At 35.6% G+C, this 27,696-nt stretch overlaps 1 protein-coding gene across 2 annotated transcripts in view; it reads right to left on the reverse strand.

Moving 5' to 3' along the window:
- ADK (adenosine kinase) overlaps nt 1-27,696 on the reverse strand; it is a 573,035-nt gene that overhangs the window by 291,871 nt on the left and 253,468 nt on the right. For both annotated transcript variants that reach the window (XM_028511304.2, XM_028511305.2), the window contains exon 5: nt 1,278-1,450. In XM_028511304.2, the coding sequence (XP_028367105.1) occupies nt 1,278-1,450 (173 nt within the window). The remainder of the gene's footprint in view (nt 1-1,277; nt 1,451-27,696) is intronic.

A 27,696-nucleotide genomic window follows, 5' to 3' on the forward strand; every position in this document is an offset into this window, starting at 1 on the left:
CATTCTTTTATACATAAAAAAATAAAATCACAAGAGCATTTGAAAGATTTTAACACTATTTTTGAACATTACATTTTAGTTATTTAATGACTACTGCCCAGAAAAGTGTCATTTTCTTAACACACATTTGCTGGAAGTCAAAGAGTAAGCAAAAATAAAAGAGGTTAAGAAAGGGGTATTAAAAAAGAGGAAGAGTGAGAAGGGAAGAAAAGAAGGAAAAGTGGCAAATAAGAAAGGAGGGAAAAGAAGAGAGACAGGAATATAAAATTTCTAGTAAATCACTAAAAAAGATCATCTTTGGTGATTCTAACAACACTTAGACTTTGTTTTTCCCTTGCAAAGGAAAAAAAAAGCCTATGCTGATGAGCAATATGGTAATAATGCTGTTAGCAATGTATGAATGTACTGAAGGAAAACCTCCATGCAATTGTAAAAGACAAATACAACCAACGCCTGGAAAGCCGTATAGGACATATTCAAAGTTCACATAGAAAAGAATTTTTATTAAGTAAAATTGTATAGAAATGCAATGGGCTGTTTTTCTTTTTTGTATCCTAACCTGATGATATGTTTATCGATTTTTAGAGAGAAAAAGCAAAGGCAAGAGAGGGAAACAAATATGACTGAGAAACATAAGGAAGAAATAAGTTGCCTCCCATATGTGCCACAACTGGGGATTGAACCCCACAACATAGGTATGTGCCCTGACCAGGAACTGAACCCACAACTTTATTGGTGTATGGGATGATACTCCAACCAACTGAACCACCTGGCCATGGCAAAGAGTTATTTCTTGAGTGGTGCATTACTCACGACTGAAGTTGTTTAATATGGATGAATGACTCTTTGCCAGAAATGCCTTAGATGACCTAATTCACATGAGACTGGATATAATGTAGCATTATGTTAAAAAAACATATGAATATGTATATGTATGTGTGTATTCTAATATTTCAATCTCAAGATATGGTGAAAAAGAATATTTCTTTCTAATCCCAGTTTGGCAAAAAAACTAGCTACAAGGCATTGAGTAAAATGTCTTGTAGACTCTAGACTAGATAATCTAAAAAATTTCATTTCATTTTACCTCATGAAGACAACAGCAGGCTCAACAAAGGCAGTATTTTTTAAAAAGGAAAAACAATATAATTAAGAGCTTATTTAATATTAAAAGCAACTATAAACATAAATCTAAATTCCAAATATAGAATGGAATTTGGATTTTACCAGTATTTAAATAACCAGTCAGTATAAGTTTCCCCCAGAATTACACTGACCTGTTGCCACCAGTGATGCATGCAGCACAAGTTCCTGTTGGTTGTTCATTCTGCTCATAGTAATGAGCATCAACATGGGCTTCAGCAGATTTTTTCTTCAGGATCTCCCCAAATTTATCTATCCCAATGCATCCAAAAAATGTTGCTGCTTTCTGTGGCTTCTGAATCATCCACTGAAAAACAGAAACATAAATAATTTTAGTAATTCAGAAAATGGTGCACCATAATTCAGTATTCTGCCATAGACAGGGGTATAAAAGGAATACCTTATTAGCAGCTGTGGCTATTATGAATGGAATTCCAAACCTGTACTACCACTTATGATAACAAATTTGATATAACAACCACATAAGATCTTATTACACTACTTTTGGGAAGAGAAAGCACATTGGTTACAAACTCAGAACCTAGTCAAATAGAACTGAGGTCAATGGGACTTGATAGAGAAAAGTGATAGTGATTACCAATAGAAGTAGTGTAGCCATGTAATTCATTAAAAGCCCAGATTCTATACTGAAGACTATCTAGGTTCAAATCTTGGCTCCGTCACTTATTAGTTGCATGAGTAACAACATGTCTCTTAGCATTTCTACACTTCAATTTCCTCACCTGCAAATGAAAATAATTTGTAAATACACCTCACAAAGGTGTTGAGAATTAAATTAAATAATGTAAGTTAAGGTATAAGCATTACTGAGCCTAAAGCACACCACACAGTAAATAATTTGCATTAGCTGTGCTTGTCACTATTATTGTCATACTTGTAGTAACTGATATATATTAAGCTAAACTACACTTATGTCTAATAAATTATTTTTTAAAATTCTCAGCCATAAGAAAAGATGAAATAGTGCCACTCATGGATGGATCTTGAGAATATCATACTGAACAAAATAGGTCAGACAAAAAACATCAAGAATCATATGATTTCACTCATATGTGGGATATAAAACAGAAAGCAACAAACAAGACAAAAAAAAAAACAACTCATAGACACAGACAGCAGTATGGTGGTTGCCAGAGAGAAAGGGGGTGAAGGGAGGTTAAAGAGGGGCAGATATGTGGTGATGGAAGGAGACAACTTTGGCTGGTGAACACAGAACCCAATATACAGATGATGCATTATAGAATTGTACACTTGAAATCTATATAACCTTATTAATCAATGTCACCCCAATAAATGTAATAAAATTTTAAAAACACAGAAAAAAAGTTAAAACTTCTAGTTTTAACATCTCATCTTTCATTAGTCTCATATTAATTTCTTTGCAATAAAGTAATAACTGGATTTCTTCTAAAGTACATATTTTTCACTGACATGAAACATTACATTTCATAATTAGCTTAAATTGCTAAGGATTCCAATTAGCAATTCTAAAGCCACCATGTATTCTGTTTCTAAGACTTACAGTTTAAAAAAATACTCAACAAAGGAAGCCAAAAGATACAAAATATATCACATTCTCAAACATTTGGTGAATAAAAGAAATGCGGGTATATCTGAAAGTTAAAGGGATGATAACAGAAACAAAAGATAACACGGAGAAAACTGTAAGATAAAAGATACAGTAACTTTCTGATGATCTAGCAATCCTACTTCTAGGGATTTATCCTGAAGATAAGTGTTTACAAATGTAAGGCAACATATGCACAGGTATTTTCTTTTAAATTAGTTTTGTTTCTTTTTAGTTTCTTACTATGGCCACTGAATATTTAAAATTACTGGTGACTCACATTCAGGTTCCTAAGACTCTCCTCATTTTTTTTGAGTTCTTGTTTCTTCATTCTTTTCTGGTTGAATGTTTATTTCTTCCTTCTCTTCCAAATCAGTGATGTGAGTCTCAGTTGCCTTCCCTTCACTGTTGGTTCCCTGTATATTTTTCTTTATTTCATCTTCATACCCTTCACTTCTGCTATTTTGTGTCCGTACTCAATCATTTCTGTGAGCACCTTGATTACCAGTGTTTTGAATTCTGCATCTGATAGGTTGGCTATCTCCTTATCACTTAGTTGTTTTTTTTTCCCCCTGGAGTTTTGATCCATTCTTTCATTTGGGCCATTTTTTGTGTGTCTGTGCACCTGTTACATTGTAAGGGGCAAAGGCTTAGCTATTAGCCAGGGTGCAGCAACCCACTTTGCTGCATTGTGATGTTATATGTGGAGGAGGGACCAGAGAGGGAACAATGCTGCTTGCTCAGCTCTTCAGCTGCCTTTCAGTCACTTCCCCTGCTACCCACAAGCAAAGTGGCCCCTTCTGGTGCTGATTCTGGGGTGGGCGGGCTTGTGTACATTCTAGGATCCCATGGGTCTCTCCAGTGAAATCTCCAGCCACTGCAACCCCCACATGCACACCCCAACTGGGGACGGAAACCCTAACTTCTGTGTGCGCCTGACTGAAAATTGAACCCCCAACCTTCTGGTGCATAGGATGATGCTCCAAATAACTAAGCCACCTGGCCAGGGCATAAACTTGACTTTTGAAAAAGTATAATTTTCACAAATGAAATTCAATTTAAACTTAAATTTCAAATTCAAATAGAAAAAACAAATGATAAATTTGAATATAACAGAAATTTTAAAAGCAAAGAAAATATCAAATTACAACTACATAGAGACAATACAAATGACCTGTCAACATATTACAACTTTTGAACATACTAATTAATATAAGGAACAAAAATTTTAAAATCCTGAACTTTTAACAGTAGGTTTACTGTTCATAATGCTATTGGTAAGACTATTTTGCATGCATTGTAGGATAGAGCAAATGAATATAAAGTTGATGCTGTTGATAAGTACGCTTCCACAGTATAAGGGCAATAAGATATGGAACGGGCCAAGGGAAGAAGGTTCCAAGCAAAAAATCTGAGGAATACTGTCTTAAACAAATGGTTTAATTTAGCATCATCAATAAGGCAAGAAACTAATATTACGTGTCTTGTGCTGTGATGCAATGAGAAATACACAGTATCATTTATGTAGTATTCATGCCAAAAATGTTTAACCTGAATCTAACGATGAGAACACAATGAAATAAATCCAAACTATGACACATTTTCTAAGCAACTGGCAAGTCTTCTTAAAAGAAGGAAATACCTAGAAAGAACTGCCCTCCTCCAAAAACAGGTGGGAGGAAGAACTATTACAGATCAAAGTAAAGAAATATGACAAATACGTGCAATATGTAATTCTTACTGGATACTAGGTTAAGAATAAAATCAAATAGCTATAAGGATACTACTAATATTATTGAAATTTGAATACTACCTATTACACAAAAAGAACTGTATCAACTCAAAATTTCTCAAACAGGAGATGAGTAATTCAAAATGGTTCAAGAATATATATTCCTGAAAGAGAAAACAAATGTTATGAAATTTTAATAATTGGCAGATCTATGTGAAGAATATAGAGTAGTTCATTTTACTACTCTTGCTACTTTTCTTTAAGATAGAAAATTTTCAGAATTAAAGAGTGGGCCAAAGATACTGTAACTAAATCAATCATTCTGTATAAAGAATAATAATATTTTAAATTAATCTATTCAATCTTTCATATATTCAATCCATTTTTAAAATGAATAAATCACATGAAATAGCTAATATTTTAAAATGCATCAATATCAATGGCTAATAGATTTTAAATACTTTAATCCAGACTTAGAGAAAGTATAAATACAACAGCTGAGAATATGTGTTGTTCTATACATTAATTTTACTCATGTAGAAAGCTTGGTTAAATGATCATCCATGTCTGTTTTATGTAGGAAAGTACAAAGACAATAGCAAATTTTTCTATGATTATTTAAATAACTATATGCCATCAAAATAATAGAAAATGTCATTTAGTGAAAGTGAAGTCATTATAATGTAATTCAGCCTAATTATAATAAAAATGTACACATTCAAATTATAGTCTGAAAAAGGGGTTATATCAACTCACTAGCAAGCCTATTCCTGACTTAAAAAACTTCCATAATCAGAATTTAAATGAATTGAAATGTTTTCATTATAAACAAATATTACTTAAACCTGCAAGACAAAATGAACAAATAATGAAAATATTCAGCAGGTTTGTTGCATATAATTTGATTGTTCAATATTTCATCATAAGAAACTAGCTAATGCTCTGGCTATTTTTGTCATCTGCATATTTAGGACACAGACAAAATGTGAGACCTTTACATTTGATCAGTAATTTCCACTCAAAAGTCAGTATTAAATTTAAAATTAAGAGTTTACTAAGCCAAAGTACACACACAAAAGAAACAGAAGCCATTCTCACTGCTTCAAAGCCCTTAATAATCTAGCTGAATAAGTAAAGATGTTATAAACAGGAAAGTTGAAATGGATTAAAAATCAGTTATTTGAAAGTTTATCGATTGATAGTAGTTTTGTTAAAATTTTAGCGTATCTCTAACATTATCTCAAACACAATGTGTTAACCAACACCTAATCCATCTGTTTCCTACCATTCTGACATCTAATCAATAAACATTTAATGCATGTCTATTAGAGGAAAACGACAGTGGCCCTAATGCAAAGACACAAACACAACAATTTCAGACTCTCCAGGTAAGCGATTCAACCTTGTTTAAAACCTCTGATTATGTTTCTTCTTTTACCTAAAACAAATTTCCCAGTTTCTTTGTTTAAACGTGTATAGTGAGTGCATCCTTAAACACCTGCCTTTCACTTCTACTCTAGCCCTGAGGGAGTAAATGGGTCCAGAATTATCCTTGTGTTGTGAATAACTAGAAAACAAAGCTAACACAGTACAGAATTTTCAAACACTGGACAGGGCAGGACTGTGATCTCTGATAGAAAACAATGAGCCCTGACATCACGCGGATTCTCTGCCAGGGGGCAATTTCTAGACTGTGGTGCAGGGAGGAAAAAGCCAAACAGAGCCTGACATTCTCACTGAAATTAGGGACAGAAAAAAAATATTCAAGAAGAGTCAGAAGAAAGGAAATTTTAGGGACAGAGTGGAAAGAGCTGAGATCCATACAGAGTCACTCTTCAGGCTTTGTAGGATACCAACTTGTGCATGTTTAAGGAATGTATGAAATTGTAAGAATCTACATAAATGCTCTAGGATTACACAGTGACTTTATCAAAGTCTCAGGATTCAAGATCAATGTATACAAATTTAATATAATGATATACACTATCAAGGAACAGTTGAAAATTAAAATTAAGAAAACAATGTCATTTACAACAGCATCAAAAAATAAAACATATCAGGACAAACATAAAGCTATCATTTAGAACAGAAGGGGAGATAAAGTGCTTCCCATAAGGTCAAGTTAAAGGAGTTCATCATCACCAAGTCCTTATTACATGAAATGTTAAAGGGACTTATCTAAGAAAAAGAAGATGATCAAAAACTATGAACAGTAAAATGACAACATATTCACAACTATCAGCAACTGACCTGAAAAACAAAAACAAAAACTAAGCAAACTAGAACAGGAACAGAATCACACAAATGGAGATCACATGATGGGCTATCAGCAGGAAGGGTGGAGCGTGGGGGGAAAGATACAGGAAACAAGAAGCATAATGGTAGGTACAAAACAGACAGGAGGAGGTTAAAAGTAGTATAGGAAATGAGGAAGCCAAAGAACATGTATGTACGACCCATGGACAAGAACTAGGCGGGAGGGTACTGTCACAGGGGGAATGGCAAATGGTCAGGGAAGGAAGGAGCAAGGTAGAGGGGGAGAAAGGGGAGAAAATAAATAACTCAAATAGCATAATCAATAAAATATACTTAAAAATATATAAGAAAATATTCCCAAGACCTAGACATAAAACACTACAGAAGTTTGCTAAAAAAAAAAAAAAACCTATATAAATCTATACTATGTGCATAGATTAGAAAACTCAATATTCTTAAGATAGCAATTCTCTCCAAGTAGATTCATAGATTCACTGCAACCTTAATCAAAATCTCAATAGGATTTCTGAAGATACCAAAAAGCTGATTGTATACTCAACAGTAAAAGGAAAAGGAACTAGAATAGCCAAAGCTTAAGAGGTATGTCAGTGTTAATAGAAACCAATATGGCTAAATCCCAATTTTTTAAATATAATGTTAATAATACAATTGATGATCTTGGAAGCATGTTTTAAGAATATGAAGTAGACTAACAAGAAATGCACTTTAGTTCATTAAATGATACTTATTATTATAGTAGGGTCAATTTTATACTATAAGTAACTACACTTAGCTGTAGAACAAGAAAAACACAGTTGTAATTGGTAACTTTAAATAAATACATGATTATTGTTGAAAAACAGCTGAATTCAATTTTAAAAGCAAAAGAAAGACAGAATGCCACCAGAAAACATGGAAGAGGGAGATTAATTATACCTGAGGGGGACCAGAAAAGGCTTCCAGAATGGCTGACATTATCAACTTGTATTTGAAGGATGGGTATAATTTTCAAAAATGGCTATGAACTGGAAGTAAAGGTATGCCACAGACCACATACCTCCTTTACTGTCTTGGAAATTTTATCCTGGTTTTCCTAAGGTAACAGAAATTCTACTTGTTAAGTAGTCAGTTCCAAACAACTTAATAAGTATTTATTTCCTAATAACTGAGCACTTGTTGTGCCCTGTAAAATTCTCAAAACTTGGAATCATTTCTTGTGTCACAATGATTTTTGTGCAATACTTGTTTTTCTTACCACAGAAACCACCAAAAAAACCCCCACAGTTTTTCAAAGTATATGATACCACCAAAAGGAAAGTAGCAATGTAATGTTAAAATAGAAATATCTGGAGCTAGTGGTTCATGCTATACCTAATCTATGTCATGCTTCCCCAGAAAATTTTAAATAACCTGCAGACTCAATGTGGGTTTGCTAAAGCACCCAAGAGGTGTTACCACACAGATAGAAAATAAAGAACTTTAGTGTTAACAAAAACAATGAAAAAGAGTAATAAAGAACTATTGAGAGTGTAATGACAGAGCACAATGTGGGAGGAAAGAGACTAATATGAATAGCAGATCTAGGACAGATCATTAAATGCCACTTTAAGAGTTTAGGCAGCATTCAGTAAGAGTGCAAATGAGGGATTTTGAGCAAAGGAATCAGATGATAAGAGATGATGCCTCATTAAGGAACCAGAAAATTTATAACTCCATTTAAATAGAGGCTAAATGACATAGTAAGCTTCACATCAAGAGTCTTTAAAAACATATGAAAGACTTCTATTAATATTAACTTCACTTCCAGATGAAATTCCTCTTTGTCACCTAAATGCAATATTTAAAACAATGTAATTGACAATGATGCTAAACAGCCAGTCACTTCTAAAGTAATGCTATATATTTTAATTCATAATAGAATGATGAAGAATGGTAACTAGATACTAAATTAACAGCAAGATAAGCCAAACACAAGAAATTTTCTGTCAGAAAACCCAATGAGGCATTTCAGGAAAACTAAAGCACAACTAAAAGAAATTAAATGTAAAATCTGGGTAACAACAGCAACAGATTGCAAAGGGTAGTGAAGAAATCAAAAGTGAAGTCATTGGTTAGGAAAACACTTATCACACAGCTTAAAGCAGGGGTGTCAAACTCATTTTCAAGGTGGGGGGCTGCCACATCAGCCTCATGGTTGCCTTCAAAGGGTCGAATGTAGAGCTCCTTCCCCCTAGTTAAGGAGCAGTTACATTTATAAAGTCCTAAAATTATATTTGGCCCTTTGAAGGCAACTGCAAGGCTGATGTGGCCGCTGTAGAAAATCAGTCTGACACCTGGGTCTTAAAGGATTGGTTCTCAGAGAACTGCTATATCACCAAGTGAAGCAGGGTGAAACAAAAAATTGTTCTAAATATTATTAAGTATCCATTTTCACTCAATAACTAGTGTGTTATGCTTCTCTCCTGCCAAAACTGCTCCATTTCTCCTGTTTGCCAGCATCCTATAATAAAAATTGATCCCCAATAATCCTACTACTATCCCAACAATGGTTCTTTTGTTATTTATATTGTTAAACACCTGTTAACATCTTTTCAGAAGAAATTTTGAGAAACATGGCCTACTAGAAAAAAAGATAAACTTTTGACTCAGATACATAAAGTTCATCTAGTCCTTTGATGGTAAATTACATACTCTATCAGAGATTACACTTCTTGTACAATTATGAGAACTGAAGAAGATAATGTAAGCAAAGCGCCTACTAAAGAGTACTGATAATGATTATAATGACAGGTCACTAAAATATAAAATAATTTTAGTATAACTTCATTTAACTCATTGTATAAATATTTTTTGATTACCTACCATTTTTGGACATTATTTAGTGAAAAATAAATAAAGTATTATTTCTCTATTTATTTGTAGGCTCCTTTTCTTCTGATTTCCTGCTGCTCCACAGACCTGGATACAAGGCTTACCTACCTGCTCTTCTCACCCTACAAAATTTTTCTGGATCTGATCTAATCTACTCACAGGGTGTGTGTGTGTGTGTGAAACATATCTCAGTACATGAGGGTGGCACATATGGTAGACTTTGGGGAGTGGCCAAAAATAATTTCCTAAGGAAAATACGCAGAACTGTGTCCATGTTGAAACTTGAAGAAATTAAGAAACATGGAGGGTCTTGCATGAGATAGTCAGAGGAAGAAGGATAACAAAGAGGCATAGAAGAAAAAAAAGAAGGCCACTGGATTTAGGGAATTGAAAGTAAAGTCAGTATTCCAAACAGGATTTTGGTACCTTATAAATGCAATGAATGAAGATGAATAAGAAAGGTGTCAAAATGCCATAATCTTTTCCTTAAATCTGTATTCTAAACATACAGTATTTTCTAAAACACACAATAAATACATAATGAATATATTTCACATAGAGATGTCATTAATAATATAGCATTAGTAATAAGAACTTCTGGTCAAGATGGAAGCATATGTAAACATGCTTTGCCTCATTGCACAATGGCAGCAAAAATTAACCTACAGAACAAATCACCATTCAGAAACATCAGAAAATCAAGCTGTATGGAAGTCCAACAACCAAGGATTTCCAGAAGCCACATTTATCCAGATGGATAGGAGGGGCGGAGACATGGAAATGCATGGAGAGGTGCATAGATGCAGAACAAGCTGTTCCACACCCATTATTGCAAATAAAAATTGGGAGGGATTCCTTGGGGCAAGGAATCCAGCCCCAGACCAGACCACCCAGCCCTGGGTTCCAGCACCAGGAAGATTAAGTCCTCATAACTTCTGACTGGAAAAATCAATTGGAGTTGGGGCAGCGGAACAAACTGTGGGACTCTCAGGAGACTCACATAAAGGGGCTGCGAGGGACTTAGGATTTATGTAGACTAGTCCCGCTTGGGATTCAGCACGTTAGCAGCAGGAATGGCACCAGTGGCATATGGGGAGAAAGTGAATAGGCTGGCAATAGGGTGAGTGCTGGGAGACAGTTTCCTCCCAGGCAAAACACCAGAGGTCTGGCAGTGGAACTATCCCCTCTCTGTATTCTCCCTCACACAGAGCCACAGCGGAGTGACAAGGGTTGACCCACCCCAGTGATCACCTGAGGCTCTGCCCTGTACAACTTACAGGTGCTCTTTTCTACAATAAGCCATGGTACTAAAATAGGGGATCAAGGCAGCTCTACCTAATAAACAAAAACAAACCCAGGGAAGCTGCCAAAATGAGAAGATAAAGAAATACAGCCCAAATAAAGAAAAAACAAAATTCCAGTAAGAGCTAAATGGAAAGAAGATAACCAAACTATCAGATGCAGAGTTCAAAACACTGGTGATAAGGATATTCAAAGAACTCATTGGGTATTTCAACAGCATAAAAAAGGCCAAGGTAGAAATGAAGATTACACTAAGTGAAATAAAGAAAAACCTACAGAGAACTAACAGTAGAGGGATGAAGCCAAGAATCAAATCAACGATTTGCACCACAAGGAAGAAAAAAGGATTCAATCAGAACAGCAAAAAGAAAAAAAGAATTTATAAAAATGAGGATAGTATAAGAAGACTCTGGCACATCTCCAAACATACAAACATCCAAATCATAGAGATGCCAGAAGGAGAAGAGGAAGAGCAAGAAAATGAAAGCTTATTTGAAAAAATAATGAAGGAAAACTTCCCTAATTTGGTGAAGGAAATAGACATACAAGTCCAGGAAGCACAGAGAGTCCCAAACAAGTTGAACTCGAAGAATACACCAACACACATCATGATTAAAAAGCCAAAGGTTAAAGATAAAGAGAGAATCTTGAAAGCAGCAAGAGAAAACTAGAGATTTTCCTACAAAGGAGTTCCCGTAAGACTGTAAGCTGATTTCTCAAAAGAAACTTTGCAGGCTAGAGGGGACTAGCAAGAAGTACTCATGTAATAAAAAGGAATGACCTACAACTTAGATTACTCTATCCAGCAAAGCTATCACTTAGAATGGAAGGGCAGATAAAGTGCTTCCCAAAGTAAAGCTAAAGGAGTTCATCACCACCAAGCCACTATTATATGAAATGTTAAAGTAAATTATATAGGAAAAATAAGGTCAAAACTATGAACATTAAAGGTCAATAAATTCACAACTATCAGCAATTGAATCAAAAAAAACAAACTAAGCAAATAAGCAGAACAGAAACAGAATCATAGATATGATAAGGGATTTTATTTCATGTAATAGTGGCTTGGTGATGATGAACTCCTTTGCCTTTACTTTCTCTGAGAAGCACTTTATCTGCCTTCCCATTCTAAATGATAGCTTTGCTGCATAGAGTAATCTAGAGTGTAGGTCCTTGCTTTTCATCACTTTGAAAACTTCTTCCAGTCTCTTCTTGCCTGCAAAGTTTCTTTTGAGAAATCAGTTGACAGTCTTACGGGAACTCCTCTGCAAGTAACTCTCTGCTTTTCTCTTGCTGCTTTTGAGATTCTCTTTTTATCTTCAAACTTTGGCATTTTAATTATGATGAGTGTTGATGTGTTCCTCTTCAGGTTCAACTTGTTTGGGACTCTCTGTGCTTTCTGGACTTGCATGTCTGTTTCCTTCACCAATTAAGGAAGTTTTCTTTCATTATTTTTTCAAAAAAGCTTTCATTTTCTTGCTCTTCCTCTTCTCCTTCTAGCATCCCTATGATTCGGATGTTTGTATGTTTGGAGATATCCCAGAGTCTTCTTATTTTATTCTCATTTTTACAAATTCTTTTTTTCTTTTTGCTGTTCTGATTGAATCCTTTTTTCTTCCTTGTGGTGCAAATCGTTGATTTGATTCTTGGCTTCATCCCTCCACTGTTAGTTCTCTGTAGATTTTTCTTTATTTCATTTAGTATACCCTTCATTTTTTCCTTTATGCTATTGCCATACTCAGTGAATTCTTTGAGCATCCTCATCATCAGTGTTTTGAACTCTGCTTCTAACAGATTAGTTATCTCAGTTTCATTCAGTTCTTTGCCTGAGGTTTTGTTCTGTTTTTTTTTTCCATACTGACCATATTTCTTTGCTTACTCAATTTGGCAGCCTTCCTGTGTTTGCGTCTATTTATTAGGTAAAGATGCTTTGACTCCCTATCTTAGTAGCATGGCCTATTGTAGAAAATGCACCTGTAAATTGTGTGGGTTGGAGCCTTAGGTAATCACCAGAGTGAGACAACCCACTCACCACTCTCTGGCTCTGTGTGGGGGAAGGGCTCATAGTGAGGACAATTTCCCTGCCTGCCTTCTGGAGATTTGCCCAGCACTCGCCCCATTTCCAGTTACTTCACCTATTCTCCATATGCAACTGGGGCCCTTCCAGCTACTGCCCTGTTGGTGATTCCCAGAGTGGGTGGGTTTGTGTGTGTTCTAAGATGGTGCAGGTCCTTTAAGCAGAGTTTCATGAAAATTGGGCTGTTTCCTTTGCTGCCCCAACCCCACTAGATTTTACAGCTAAAAGTTATGGGGATTTATCTTCCAGGACGCTGAAACCCTGGGCTGTGCAGTCTGGCCTGGGGTTGGGATCGCTAGCTCCCAAGGTATCCCTCCCAATTTGTATCCACCATACATGAACAGAGGACTGCCTGGTCTGTCACTGCAACCACCTCCTCTCCGCAGTATACCGTATCTCCTCACCTCTCCACCCATCTCCATGATGCCACCCCTCCCACACATCTGGATGAACTTGGCCTCCTTACATCCTTGATTGTTGGACTCCAACCAGTTTGATTTTCTGACAGTTCTGAGGATTGGTTGTAATTCTCTCTATGGTTACACAAGAAGGCAAAGCATGTATATCTACACCACCAACTTAACCAGAAGTCTCTCAAAATTACTTTTAAAAGTATTTCATCATTTTCCCATTATATTCCAGACATTCCTCCAATAACTTGATAAAAATCATGGTAAAATTCAATGTAAACCAAAGGTTTGCCAAAAAACCACTATAATTGTCTGAATATGAGTTAGAAACAACAATATAATTAGGTGCTAAATTAGTAAGTACTTATTATATGTTGAGCATATGCAAGCCTTTTAGTTTCTACACTACCCCAGTAAATCTGAACCACCTAGCCTGCAATAGATAAATTACTGAATCAATTTCACAGATGAGAGAAGAAAGAGGGGTAGATCATACAGGAAGAAGTGCCATTAGAACTCAGACACACAGCTGAGTTGGAAAAGAATAACCATGTGGCCATGTATAAGTAATTTCATCTCTCTAGCTATCATTGTCCTCAATTGTAAAAGTCAAGAAATTATAGTGCTTTGCTAAGAGATCCATCACTTCAAGCTATAAAACATATAAGAATATACTGTATATAAAATTTTAAAAATCACCATATAAGTTTATTGTGGCCAATTAAAACTGACACAGAGAGTTGAAGAGAGTAAAATACCTTCAGAGACAAAATACAATGGGTCTTTAGAAGAATGTCACTCAGGTGCACTTGCCCAGAAATTCTACAAACATGCCAACTAATTACCAAAGAGCAAGAAAAATTTTGAGAAGAATCTTCCCCCTTCACTATTTTAGCATACACATTATAAAAAACAAAATCCCTTAAAGACAGTAAACATCTGCCTACAGACAGCAACATCAAAAATATAAAGCAAAATTTATTGACAATGATGAACTGTGACAGCCTCTATTAAATTACCTCTTCCTTCAAGGTGTATGTGATCAAAGCTGCAAAGATATTTTCCCTTAGTAACATAACAAGCTATTTGTTGAGATTGAAACATCTGGTCAATATCTTCTAACACTGCAATTTCATGCACAGTTAGCATTAGGGCACATTTCTTCTCCTCTTCTTACGGGGTCCATAAGGGTAGCACATATGGCTGATCATTTCATTCAAAAAGGATTCAATTCAAGGCATTACACACAATCGTCTGTGCTTTATGATGTTTTAAGTCTACTTGCCATCGTTTCCATCATCTTTGCTCACTGCTGTTCTTTTCTGCTATAAAAGCCTGCAAATATGACAGAGCACTTAAAGCTTAACAGCTTTCCTCCACTGAAATTGGGAATTTTAAAGTGGCAGGTTTAAGGCAAAGGAATCTATAAACTGGCAGGTTGTTTTCTATTGTCAAAAACTCCCAATATATTAGAGTATTTACCATTTTATTTACCACTTAGGAACAGATCTTGTATTGATTAGAAAAGTAATGTTTAATGTCAAATCAAATGCATAACTATCTATATGACAGATCTATAAAAGTATATTCTTTTGGCACAATTTTAGTTAAATAACTTGAAAACAATATAATAGAAACATCTAAAATTAATTTTCACAGGGGTTGTCACAATATTTTTTAACTTGACAAAAACAATTCTGTATTAAGACAATAGGGATGCTACAATTTTGTAAGTCCCACATGTTGAAGGTTTTTCAATTAAAATCCATGTCTTATTTGTCATGGTAATGGGGTCCTTTCTTAAACACTTGCTGTGCTAAATCTGAACTCACAACTCAGGTTTCTCTTTTTTCTCTTTCTTCCTTTAAAATAATAGATAGTTTAAAGGGTAAGTAGGGGTAAGTAGTAGTATCTTCAAAGATAACATTTCACATTTCCTTCAAAACATTTCCAAGGCAGGTAGTATAACTGTATGAGTATAGGTACCTTCTGAAAGTAAAAATCTGCCTAGATGTTAATATCTGAGTGAATTTCAATGAGGAAATATTCTTCTAGTGATAAATAATCATTTATGACGATCTTATTACAAGCAATATGTAATGGCTGATTAAAGAAGGAGAACATCAAAATAATACGACAGAAGTGAAATCTAAGATACAATGTACAGCTCTGCTACTCTATCAGATAAGGTAACTATTTTGGGGATCAAAGATGGTGGCAAGGTATGAAGAAGCTACACTAACTTCCTCCCAGGACCAAACTTGGAATTACACCTAAATTATAGAAAAATAATCTCGAATAACAAACTGAACACTAGCTACAGAGAAACCTTATAACCAAGGACTTACAGAAGAAATCACTTTACCACATTAAGACTGATAGGAAGTGTGGAGGAGCGTGAAGGCTGCCTAGGCTCCCAGAGGTGGCAGCTGACGTTCTGGAGGGACAATTCAGCAGCCAGGTGAATTGCTCTAGGCTTGGGAGCTCCCTGAGAAGTGTGGGCTCCCAATCCTAGAGCAACAGAACTAGGAAAGGAGCCCAAGTAACAGCTAGCTATAAAAGCAGCAGGGTTTCTTTCCACCAGGGAGTGGTGGCTATAGATGCAGAGATCCTCTTAAAGGACCAACACACAATATTTCATTTGTAGCCACTTATCCTGGGCTCCGGCAGAGGAAGGGCACAGGGGACTAGACCCGTAGAAGAGAGTATGGTGTTGGAGGCTCAGGGGAGAAACTGAAGGAACTCAATTTCAGCAAGCATCTTGTACTGAGTCATTCCTCATACTGCAGAAGCCATCTTTCTCAGACTAAGCACTCCCTTCCAAGTGGCATCAGCCTGAAGGGAAGCAAGAACCTCACCCTCAGGAATCCCTTTTGTCCCACACGCCGTGGAGTTTAAGCCAGGTTGTTAAGAAGTACTGCAGGAGACAATGTCACTGATAAAGTATAACAGAAGGGAGATCTCTGGAAGCCTTCAGACTTTAGCTGACCTACCCCCAGGAAGGTGCTGGTAAAGGACAGCCTTAGTTCTGTCAGTTCACACACAAATCCAGCAGAGGAAGCCACAACCTGTAGATAACTGACAGCTCCAAAAAGGTTGCTCAGAACCAGCCACAGGCAGCATCTGACATCATTCTGCACCAGAGTCTTTGCAGATCTACTTAATATATAGACACAATCACAAAGAGGCAGCCAGAATGAGAAGACAAAGAAACAGGCTCCAAATAAAAGAACAAGAAAATTTTCCAGAAGAAGAACTAAATGAAAGAGAGGCAAGCAATTTCTCAGATAGAGAGTCTAGAGTAATGATTATAAGGATGCTGAACAGCATGAAGAAAGACATAGAAACCATAAAAAACAGTCAGGGAAAAAAACCTTAATATCTGAAATAAATAATACATAAAAATGAGTAAGTGGTATATTAGAGGAAGCAGCGGATCAAATCAACAATTTGGAAGACAAGAAAAAAGGCCCCAAGCAGAGCAATAAAAAAGAAAAAGAAATTTAAGAAATCTTTGGGGCAAGAAGAAGCATAATAACATCCACATTATGGGAATATCAGAAAAAGAAGAGAGTGAGGAAGGGATCAAGAATCTATTTAAATATGTAATAACCAAAAACTACCCTAACCTGGTGAAGGAAAAAGACACACAAGTCCAGGAAGCATAGAGTCACAAAGAAGATGGACTCAAAGACGCCCACACCAAGACACATTATAACTAAATGGCAAAACTTAAAGACAAGGAGAAAATCCTAAAAGCTGCAAGAAAAAAAGCAGTTAGTTACCTACAAGGGAGCCCCCATTAGACTGTCATCTGATTTCTCAACAGAAACATTTCAGGACAGAATTAACTGGCATGAAATATTCAAGGTGATGAAAAGCAAGGACTTACGCCCAAGGCCACCTTATCCATCAAAGATATCATTTAAAATTGAAGTAGAAATAAAGAGCATCCCAGACAAGAAAAAGACTAAAGAGTTTGTTAGCATCAAAGCAGTGTTGCAACAAATGTTAAAGGGTTTGCTTTAAGGAAAAGAAAAAGAGACTTCTGGCCAAGATGGAGGCCTAGGTACATACACTTTGCCAAACAAAAGTAGGAAAACAACAAATTTACAAATAAAAAATAGCCAGAACTGCCAGAAAATCAAACTATATGGAAGTCCAACAATCCAAGAGTTAAAGAAGTAACATTCATCCAGACTGGTATGTGGGGTGGAGATGGGCAGCTGGGGTGGAGAGGACTCGAGGCAAGGTGGTAACTGGAGGAGCTAGCAGCCCCACATTTGCATGCAAATAAACTGGAAGAAACAACTGGGGAGCAAGACAAACCATGCAAGCTAGGGTTCCAGCGTGGGGAACTAAAGCCTCAAGGTCTCTATCTGTAAAAACCTGTGGGGTGTTGTGGCAGTGGGAGAAACTACCAGCCTCACAAGATAATGGGGCTAATCTAAGAAAAAGGAGATCAAAAATATGAACAGTAAAATGACAACAAACTCACAACTATCAACAACCAAACCTAAAAAAAACCCCACAAAACCAAACTAAGCAAACAAGTAGAACAGGAACAGATTCACAGAAACAGAGATCACATGGAGGGTTATCAGTGGGGAGGGGGAGATTGGGGTGAAAAGTACAGGGAATCAGAAGCACAAATGGTAGGTACAAAATAGACAGAGGGAGGTTAAGAAAAGTATGAAAGGTGGGGATGGCTGGGATGGGAGGGAATGGTGGGAGGTAAATGCAGACAACTGTACTTATACAACAATAAAACAATTAAAAAAGATATTTTAAAAATCTGAACTTCAAAAACAAAAGAAAACAAAACAAAACAAAGAATGGTATAGGAAATGGATACATAGACCAATGGAACAGAACAGAGAGCCCAGAAATAAACCCAAGTTTCTATGGTCAATTAATATTTGACAAAGAGGGCAGAAACATAAAATAGAGCAAAAACAGCCTCTTCAACAAATGGTGTTGGGAGATCTAGGCAGCTACATGCAAAACAATGAAACTTGACACCCAACTTACACCATACACAAAAATAAATTCAAGGTGGATAAAAGACTTAATGTAATTTGTGACATCATAAAAGCCCTAGAGGAGGACATACGTAGGAAAATCTCAGATATTCTACACAGCAGTATTTTCACGGCTATGTTCCCTAGAGCAAGGGACATAAAGGAAAGGATAAACAAATGGGATCTCATCAAAATAAAAAACTTCTGCACAACTAAAGGAAACAGCATTAAAATCAAAAGAGAACCAATTGTATGGGGAAACATATTTGCCAATGATACCTGGGACAAGGGTTTGATCTCCAAAATATATAAAGAACTCACACGACTCCACTCTAGGAAGGCAAAAAAAAAAAACAAACAAGAAATAAAAAATGGACAAAGGACTTGAACAGTTCTCCAAGGAGGACATACAGAGGGTCTAGAGACATATGAAAAGATGCTCAGCATCACTAGCCATCAGAGAGATGCAAATTAAAATCACAAGATGCCACTTCATACCAGTCAGAATGGCCATCGTCACCAAAGCAACAAACTACAAGTGTTGGAGAGGATGTGGAGATAGGGAACCTATGTTGGTGGGAATGCAGACTGGTGCAGCCACTGTGGAAAACAGTATGGAATTTCCTCAGAAAACTAAAAATGGAACCGCCTTTTCCCCTGGCAATACCACTGCTGGGATTATCCCTAAGGATGCTGAAACACCAATCCAAAAGAACCTGCACACCCCAATGTTCATAGCAGCACAATTTACAACAGCCAAGTGCTAGAAGCAGCCTGAGTGCCCATCAGTAAATGAGTGGATTAAAAAACTGTGGTATATTTACACAATGGAATATTATGCAACAGAAAGAAAGAAGGAGCTCTTACTCTTTTCGACAACATGGAAAGATCTGGAGAGCATTATGCTATGTGAAATAAGCCAGGCAGTGAAAGACAAATACCATATGATCTCACCTGTAAGTGAAACCTAATCAACAAAATGAACACGTCAGTAAAATATAACCAGAGACATTGAAATGAAGAACAATCTGACAGTAACCAGATGGGAGGTAGGAGGGGGTAATGGGAGAGGCAGGGAAGGGTTGTCAGCAATATGTATAAAGGACACATAGACAAAGTCAAAGGGGGGCAGGATTGGAGGTGGGAGGTTGGGGTTGGGGGTAGTGATGGAGGGAAAATGGAGACAACTATACTTGAATAACAATAAAAAAAAGAAAAAAGTTGTAAAAATTACATTTACTTTTCTTATTTTTAATTGATCTAGCAGCAACGATATATTTGATCATGTATGCTTATGCATATATCTGATGTACATTTATATATATGCTCTGTCTGCTAACATACATGGGACAGGAGGAAAGAATGAGATTACTGTATTTTGTTATTATAAGGTATTTATACTATCTATGAGGTGATATAGTGGTTTTATTTGCTTGTTTGTTTTGGCTTTTTTTTTACCTTGTATTAGAAAGAATATATTTGCTAAATTAGTATAGTATTATTTGTAAGTAAACTTGGATTATTTATAAATTTATATTGCAAACTCTATGGCAACCACTAAGAAAAAAAGTAAAAAAACAATATAACTGATATGCTAAAAGGGGAAATACAAGGCTAGTAAAACAGTGAAAGCAAAAAAGAAAACACAAAATGGATTAAAGACTTAAATATTAGACCTGAAACCATAAAAATCCTAGAAGGAAACCTAGGCAACAAAATCATGGAAATTGGTCGTAGCAGTGTTTTATCAGATTTATCTCCCCAGGCAAAGGAAACAAAGAAAAAACAAACAAATGGGACTGCATCAAACTAAAAATTTTTTGCACAGCAAAGGAATTCATCAAGAAAATAAACTCAATACCAAAAAAAAAAACCCAATTAAAAAATCTACAATGACCTCAATACAAACTTCCCCAAAGAAGACATACAGATGTCCAACAGACATATGAAAAGACTCTCAATGTATCATCAGAGAAATGCAGATTTAAAACACAGTGAGATATCATCTCACTCCTGTCAGAATGGCTATCATCAACAAATCAACAAACAAGTGCTGGCGAGGATGTGAATGAAGAAAGGGGAAACCTTTTGTATTGTTGGTGGGAATGCAGACTGGTGCAGCCACTGAAAAAAGCAGTATGGAGTTACCTCAAAAACTTAAAATGGATCTGCCTTTTCACCCAACAATCCCACTTCTGGGAACATATACAAAGGAACTGAAAACACTAATTTGAATTAACATAAGCACCCCTATGTTCACTGTAGTGTTATCTATAGTCACCAAGACATGGAAGCTGCCTAAGTGCCCATCAGTAAATGAGTGAATAAAACAATGATGGGAGACTTACACAATGGAGTACTATTTGGCTGTAATAAAGAAGAAAATTTTACCCTTTGTGACACCATGAATGTACTTGGAGAAAATTATGCTAATTGAAATAAGCCAATAAAGGCAAATGCCACATCATTTCACTCATATGTGGAATCTAATGAACAAAATAAACTAACAAGCAAAACAGAGACAGACTCATAGATAGACAACAGGATGACAGCTAGGGCAGGGGGGTGTAAGGGGTAGAGGAATTGAGCCAAAAAGGAAAAGGACTCATGGACACAGACAACAGTGTGGTGATTGCTTATGGTAGGGAGGTATAAGGGGACTAAATGATAAAATACAATAATACGTTTAAGGAAATACAAAAGGAAAAAAATACAGTAATACATTTAAAAATTATTTTATATGGAACCACAAAAGGTCCCACATAGCAACAGTGATCCTAAGAAAGAATAACAAAGTTGGAGGAATCACATTATCTTTATCAAACTATACTATTAGGCTACAGTAATCAAAATAGCATGGTACTGGCATAAAAAGACACATAGATCAGTGGAATGGAATAGAGAGATCAGAAATAAACCTACATCTTTATAATCAATTGATATTCAACAGAGGAAGCAAGTACATACGATGGACTAAAAAGAGTTTATTCAATAAATGGTGTTGGGAAACCTGGACCCATGCATACAGAAAAATGAAACTACACAACCTCCTTTTTATTTTTCTCTTTTAAAGATTTTATTTATTTATTTATGTTTATTTATTAATTTTTTTTAGAGAGGAAAAGCGAGGGAGAAAGACAGGGAAAGAAACATCAACATGTGGTTGCCTCTCACACAGCCTCAACAAGGGACCTGGCCTGCAACCCAGGCAAATGCCCTGGCTGGGAATCAAACTGGTGACCCTTTGGTTCATAGGCCACCACTCAGTCCACTGAGCCTCATCAGCCAAGGCATAGACCACCTTCTTATACCACACATAAGAATACATTCAAAATGTATCAAAGACTTAAATGTTAGACCCAGAATCATAAAAATCATGGAAGAAAACATAAGCAGTAAAATCTCAGACATTTCTCACAGCAATGTTTTTTCTGACATATCTCTTCAGGCAAGGGAAACAAAAGAAAAATAACCAAATGGGGCTTTATCAAAATAATTTCTTTTTGTACTGCAAAGGAAATCACTGAAAGAATAAAAAGACAACCCACAGAATGGGAGAACATATTTGCTGATATATTGATAAGGGGTTAATAACCAAAATTTATAAAGAACTTATAAAATCAACATCAAGAAAACAAACAATCCAATAAAAAAAATGGGGAAAGGACCTGAACAGACACTTTTCCAAAGAGGACATACAGATGGCCAATCATCAGAGAAATGTGAATTAAAACTACAATTCAATGTTACCTCACACCTGTAAGAATGACTATCATACAAATTGACAGTGCTGTCAAGGATGTTGAGAAAGGGGAACCCTATTGTACTGTAGGTAGGAATGTAGATTTTTGCAGCCACTGTGGAAAGCAGTATGGATATACCTCAAAAAATTAAAATGATACTTGCCTTATGACCTGGAAATTCTACTTCTGATAATTTTTCTGAAGAAACCTGAAATACTAATTCCAAAAACTATAAGAATGCCTGTGTTCACTGCAGCATTATATACAATAGCCAAGATCTGGAAGTAACCCAAGTGTCTATCAGTAGATGAGTGGACAAAACAACTATGGGACATTTACACAATGGAATACTACTTGGCCGGAAAAAAACAGTTTACCCTTTTCAACAGTGTGTATGGACCTGGAGAACATTACGCTAATTGAAATAAGCCAGTCAGAGAAACACAAATACCATATGACTTCACTCATACATGGAATCTAATGAGAAAATGAACTAACAAGCAAAATAGTGACAGACTCATAGGTAGAGAGCAGGTTGACAGCTGGAGAGTGAAGGTTAGGGAGTGGGGGGATCGTGAAAAAAAAAAAAAAGAAAGAAAGAAAATGCACTCAAGGACATGGACAACAGTGTGGGTAGTCATTGTGGGGAGCGGGGGGGGGGGCGCAGTTAGAGATGAAGAGGGGTACAAAGGGGATAAATGGTAATGGAATAAATACAATATAAATAAAATTTAAATATGGCATATCAGCAATAAAATGATTTTTATAATAAAAACATTTTGTTTCTTCATTTGTTTATTAATTTAGTCAGTCAATCCAATCTGAAAGTATTTTTTGAATAGCTCTATGGGACAGACACCATCCTGTCATTGGAACACATTGTTGAACAAGTCACACATGGTCTCTATCTTATCTCATGGAGATGTCAAACAAAACAAAATGAAAGCAAACAAAACTTAAACATTACACAAGTAAATAAAATAATTATAAGAAATGCAATGAAGAAAAACACAAATGGCTGAGCACAATGGGTGGGAGACAGGAACAAGGAAAGAATCTACTCTAAATAGGCCTGTCTAAAGATATTTAACAGACAAAAGATGCAAATGAGCTAATCAGGCAAAGAATGAGCTTGAGGTTGGAGAGAAAAGAAAGAAGAGCCAAGTGCACAGCTTCTGAGAGAGGTTGACATGCTTTTTAAAAAATGTGAAAATCAGTGTGGCTAGAGCACAGTGAGGAAGATGGAGAGTAGCTAAGTAAAACATGTTGGTTCCAGATCATACATTCTTTGTTGGCTATGTTAAAGAGAATAATTTTTATTCAGGGTGCAATAGGATGCCACTGAAGGGTTTTAAACAAGAAAGGAAAATAATCAAATGTATATAAAGGATCACTTTTGCTGCCATACATAAAAGTATGTTCACAGTGCATATTAAACAGGATGCAACAAGGAGATAAATTAGAAAAACGTTATTCACATCCCACTTCAAGTCTTTTGGAAAAGCTATTAGCTCTGAAGGGTAACAAAATATCCACCCCTTAGTTTGAGTTGAAAGAAATGAAGACCAAGGCAATTCAAAAACTTTTACCTGTCCCTTCACTACCTAAATGAATTTAGATAGGGGGCCTGGCTCAGTAAGGAAGCTATTATCAGAGACAACTTTTATGTGAATGACCTATGTTTATGTCAGAACAAGTATCTACTAAACATCTGCATTTCTTAATTGTCCTGTGAATTACCCACCTCCCCTTTAAACTCCCTTGCCCCTATCCCATTCCTTAGCTCAGGAGGACATATAAGCCTTAACTGCTTGACTTCTCCTTGGATGTCATATTTTTATAGGGCTCCTGTATGTACAAAATTGACATTTTTTCTTCTCTTAATCTATCTTATGTCAATTTAATTATTAGATCAACGAAAGAACCTAGAGGGGTAAAAGGAAAAAATTTCCTCCCCAATAGCTCTATCTTGAAATTATTTCCAGATTTTAACCACTATTTTTTCAACCACTTTTCATTAATTCCACTACTGTTACTCATCCAACTTATCAAAACCTCTTTCCTGGATTATTGCGATAGTTCCCTAATCTCCTTGCTTCCATCCTTGACATTTTCCTTTAAAATTTAAGTCAGTGAGCTTATTATTCATTCCCTTATTCAAAACCCTCAATTCTCTCCACAGCACTAAGAAGCAAAAATCCTTAAGTGGTCTATGAGGCCCCACAGGATCAAGCCACTCTTCTTAACCTCTTGTTGCCTTTCTAACCTCACTTACTGATATTCTTCATATTCTGCTCCAAGCATACTTAACCACTTGCAAATTTTGAAATATGCTAACCATGTGTTCCATTAGCAAATGCTGAAATCTCCACTATACTAGACTTCCCCAGCTGCCCATATGGCTCTTCCCTCATCTTGAAAGTTATTACTCAAATCTTACCTGCTCAACCAAAGTACTCCACACACCCTAATTAATACTGTAAAATGCTCCTTTTCTTCCTCTATTTCTAATACCACAAAAACACTGTTGTACTTTTTATACCTTTTAATGCCTGCTAATTTACTTACAAATTACATTTATTATATTTCTCCCTCCCACAAAAATATGAGATCCATAAAGGAAGGAATTTTTATGTTTTCCTCATCAATGCATCCCCAACACTTGACTCATAGTAGATAACAGTGTGAATTTGATGAACTGTATCTCATTAACATATCAACAGACCCCAAAACAGAGATCAACAGATACCAAAAACTTATTTTTTAAGGTTTTATTTATTTACTTTTAGAGAAAAGGGAAGGGAGGGAGAAAGAGGGGGAGAGAAACATCAATGTGTGGTTGCCTCTCACATGGCCCCCATTGGGGACCTGGCCCTCAACCTAGGCTTGTGCCCTGACTGGGAATCAAACCAGCGACCTTTTCGCTCACAGCACATGCTCAATCCACTGAGCCACACCAGCCAGGACCAAAAACTTATTTTTATAATATTTATCATAGCCCTAAAACATACTTGGTTGTTGCAAAACAAGAATAAAATAAGAATAACACAAGAATTAAATAATACTTCAATAAATATTTGCTATTAATATTATTAAAGGATTCATGTTATCACAGTTACAATTAAACAGTACACAGCCAGGATAATTATATCCTAAAATTAAATAAAGCAATAAAAATATTATAAAGGTGAAAGATAATGTCACAGTCTACAAAAGAAATGGGAATTTTAAAAACAAACATTTATTTTCTGCATACTGTGGGAAATAACACATTTACTCTCCCCTTACTCTCATTTACTCTCATGCACAGAAAAGGTAAATAAGCTCCCAGGACTTAAATCTAGACATTCTACCAACAAGGCCCAAGGTTGAACAACTCTTCTGTAATAGTAACTGAAGGAAATACACTGAAAAATTATCAGAAGTAATAAAGTTAGGTAAGATGTTCAGTTACTAAAATATGTGCTTTAAAAACTTTCTCATATACCAATAATAACTTACGCGAAAAACAATAAGAAGATGTAATGTACAACATGATGACTCTAGTTACCACTGCTATATTATATATATGAAGTTGTTGAGAGTAGATTCTAAGAGTTCTCATTACAAGGAAAAAAATTCTTTTTTTTTTTCATTTCATTTATTGTATCTATATGAGATGACAGATGTAAACTAAATTTACTGTAATAACCCATTTACCAATACATATGTTTATATGTTGAACCTTTATACCATACACCTGAAACTCATACAATGATTTATGTCAATTATACAATTATAATTTGTCAATTATATCACAAAAAATGAAAACATAATTAAGGAACATTTCTGCATACAATAGCAGCAGGAGAAACCATAATTGAAGCCATGGATCAATCCTAGCTTTCTAAAAGCAGAACAAACAGATGTGGTATGAGATATAAGAGAAACGATAGAGTAGCACTTAATGAACATGGGGTTCATTATACAATTCTTTCTATTTCTGTGTAGGTTTGAAACTTTCTATAATGAAAAGTTAAAATATACAGAAAAAGGCATGGACACATGAAACAGATTGACAGCTGTCAAAGGGCAGGTGGAAGGGGCACTAGATGAAAGTAGGTGAGGGGAGCCAAAGAACATACAGGCATAACCCGTAGACACAGACGACAGTGTGGTGATGGCTGGAGGGAAGGGAGACCAAAAACAAAAGGGAGAATGGGGACATGTGTAATAGTGTAAACAATAAAGTAAATAAAAGTTAAAAATTATATATATACAGAATGTGGAATTAAAATGAAAATCTTGATGTAAAACAAAAAGACAAACATTCACCCTAAAAATTTATTATAAAAATGTTATTTCTTCTCAATGAACTTATAAATTCCAATGTGATATTTTGAAAACATCAATATGATCCTTAAATTTACCTGATAGTATAACAGGAAAATACATTATGAAAAAGATAAGTAGTAACAATAGAGGGAGTGGAGGATTTACTACTAGGTATTGAAATGTATTATTTGGCAACTGTAATAGAAACAACTTGGTACTGACATAGAAAAAACTTAACAGATTAAAAAAAAGAGTTCAAATACAAACCCAAGTACAATTTAGAATACAGTACAATACAGAATACAGATGACAGTACAATATAGAATACAATATAGGATAAAGATGATATTTAACTGAGATGGCAAAAGAAGGAATTATTGAATAGATTGGGCTGGGGTAAGTATACAGTCATTGCAGGGAGTATTCTTTCACCTTACATTTTAACCAAAAATGTAAAAAACCCAGAAAGGTAGAAAATTCAGCTACTAATTTTAATTAACTTTAAAATAGAGCTAGATCTCCTAACCATGGCAAGAATGCCAAATAATATAAAAGAAAGTACTGCTAGCTGTAACTAGATACAAACTTAGGATCACTATACAGGACAAATAAGTTATATCCCTGACAGGGGAGCTGGGGGAAGTCAGTATCCTTAACAGATGACGTGCTCTCAAAAATCCTAAATAAAAAGATGGGCAAAGTTGTCACAGTGATGATGGTGGTTGATAGTGTGATACCCATAGGCATAGGCAATAATAAATATAATCCCTTAATGTAAGTAAAGAATACAAACATTTAAAATATGAGAGGGCTGTACATACTAAGAAAATCAACAGCACTCTGCAAATACAAGAGCAATCTTCAATGGCTTTCAAATCTATATTAAGGAAGCTACTGTTGATGTTATTTCCTCTTCATAGTGAGGATAATTAAGGTCTTTCAAAAAGCTAACTTTACCATTCTTATCATACTGCTGAAGTGTTTATGCCATTCTAGCCCCTCCTGATGGACTCTAATAAGAGGCTTTAGCTTTGAGGCTGTCCATCCACCAAGTGTAAATAAGTGGTAACGACTATATCACAGCCTTGAGTGCTAGTTTGTAAGGCCAGGTGAATCAAAGGACAATTTCCCAGGTAAATCCTTATCTCCTGGACCTACACTTTAGCCCACCTGTATCTATTCTTACAATGAAATAAACAGCAATGGACAATAAAAAAATGTACTTTTTGCACAGTAAAA

Source organism: Phyllostomus discolor, chromosome 5, assembly GCF_004126475.2.
Source record: "Phyllostomus discolor isolate MPI-MPIP mPhyDis1 chromosome 5, mPhyDis1.pri.v3, whole genome shotgun sequence".
In the NCBI taxonomy this organism is placed as follows: Eukaryota; Metazoa; Chordata; class Mammalia; order Chiroptera; family Phyllostomidae; genus Phyllostomus; species Phyllostomus discolor.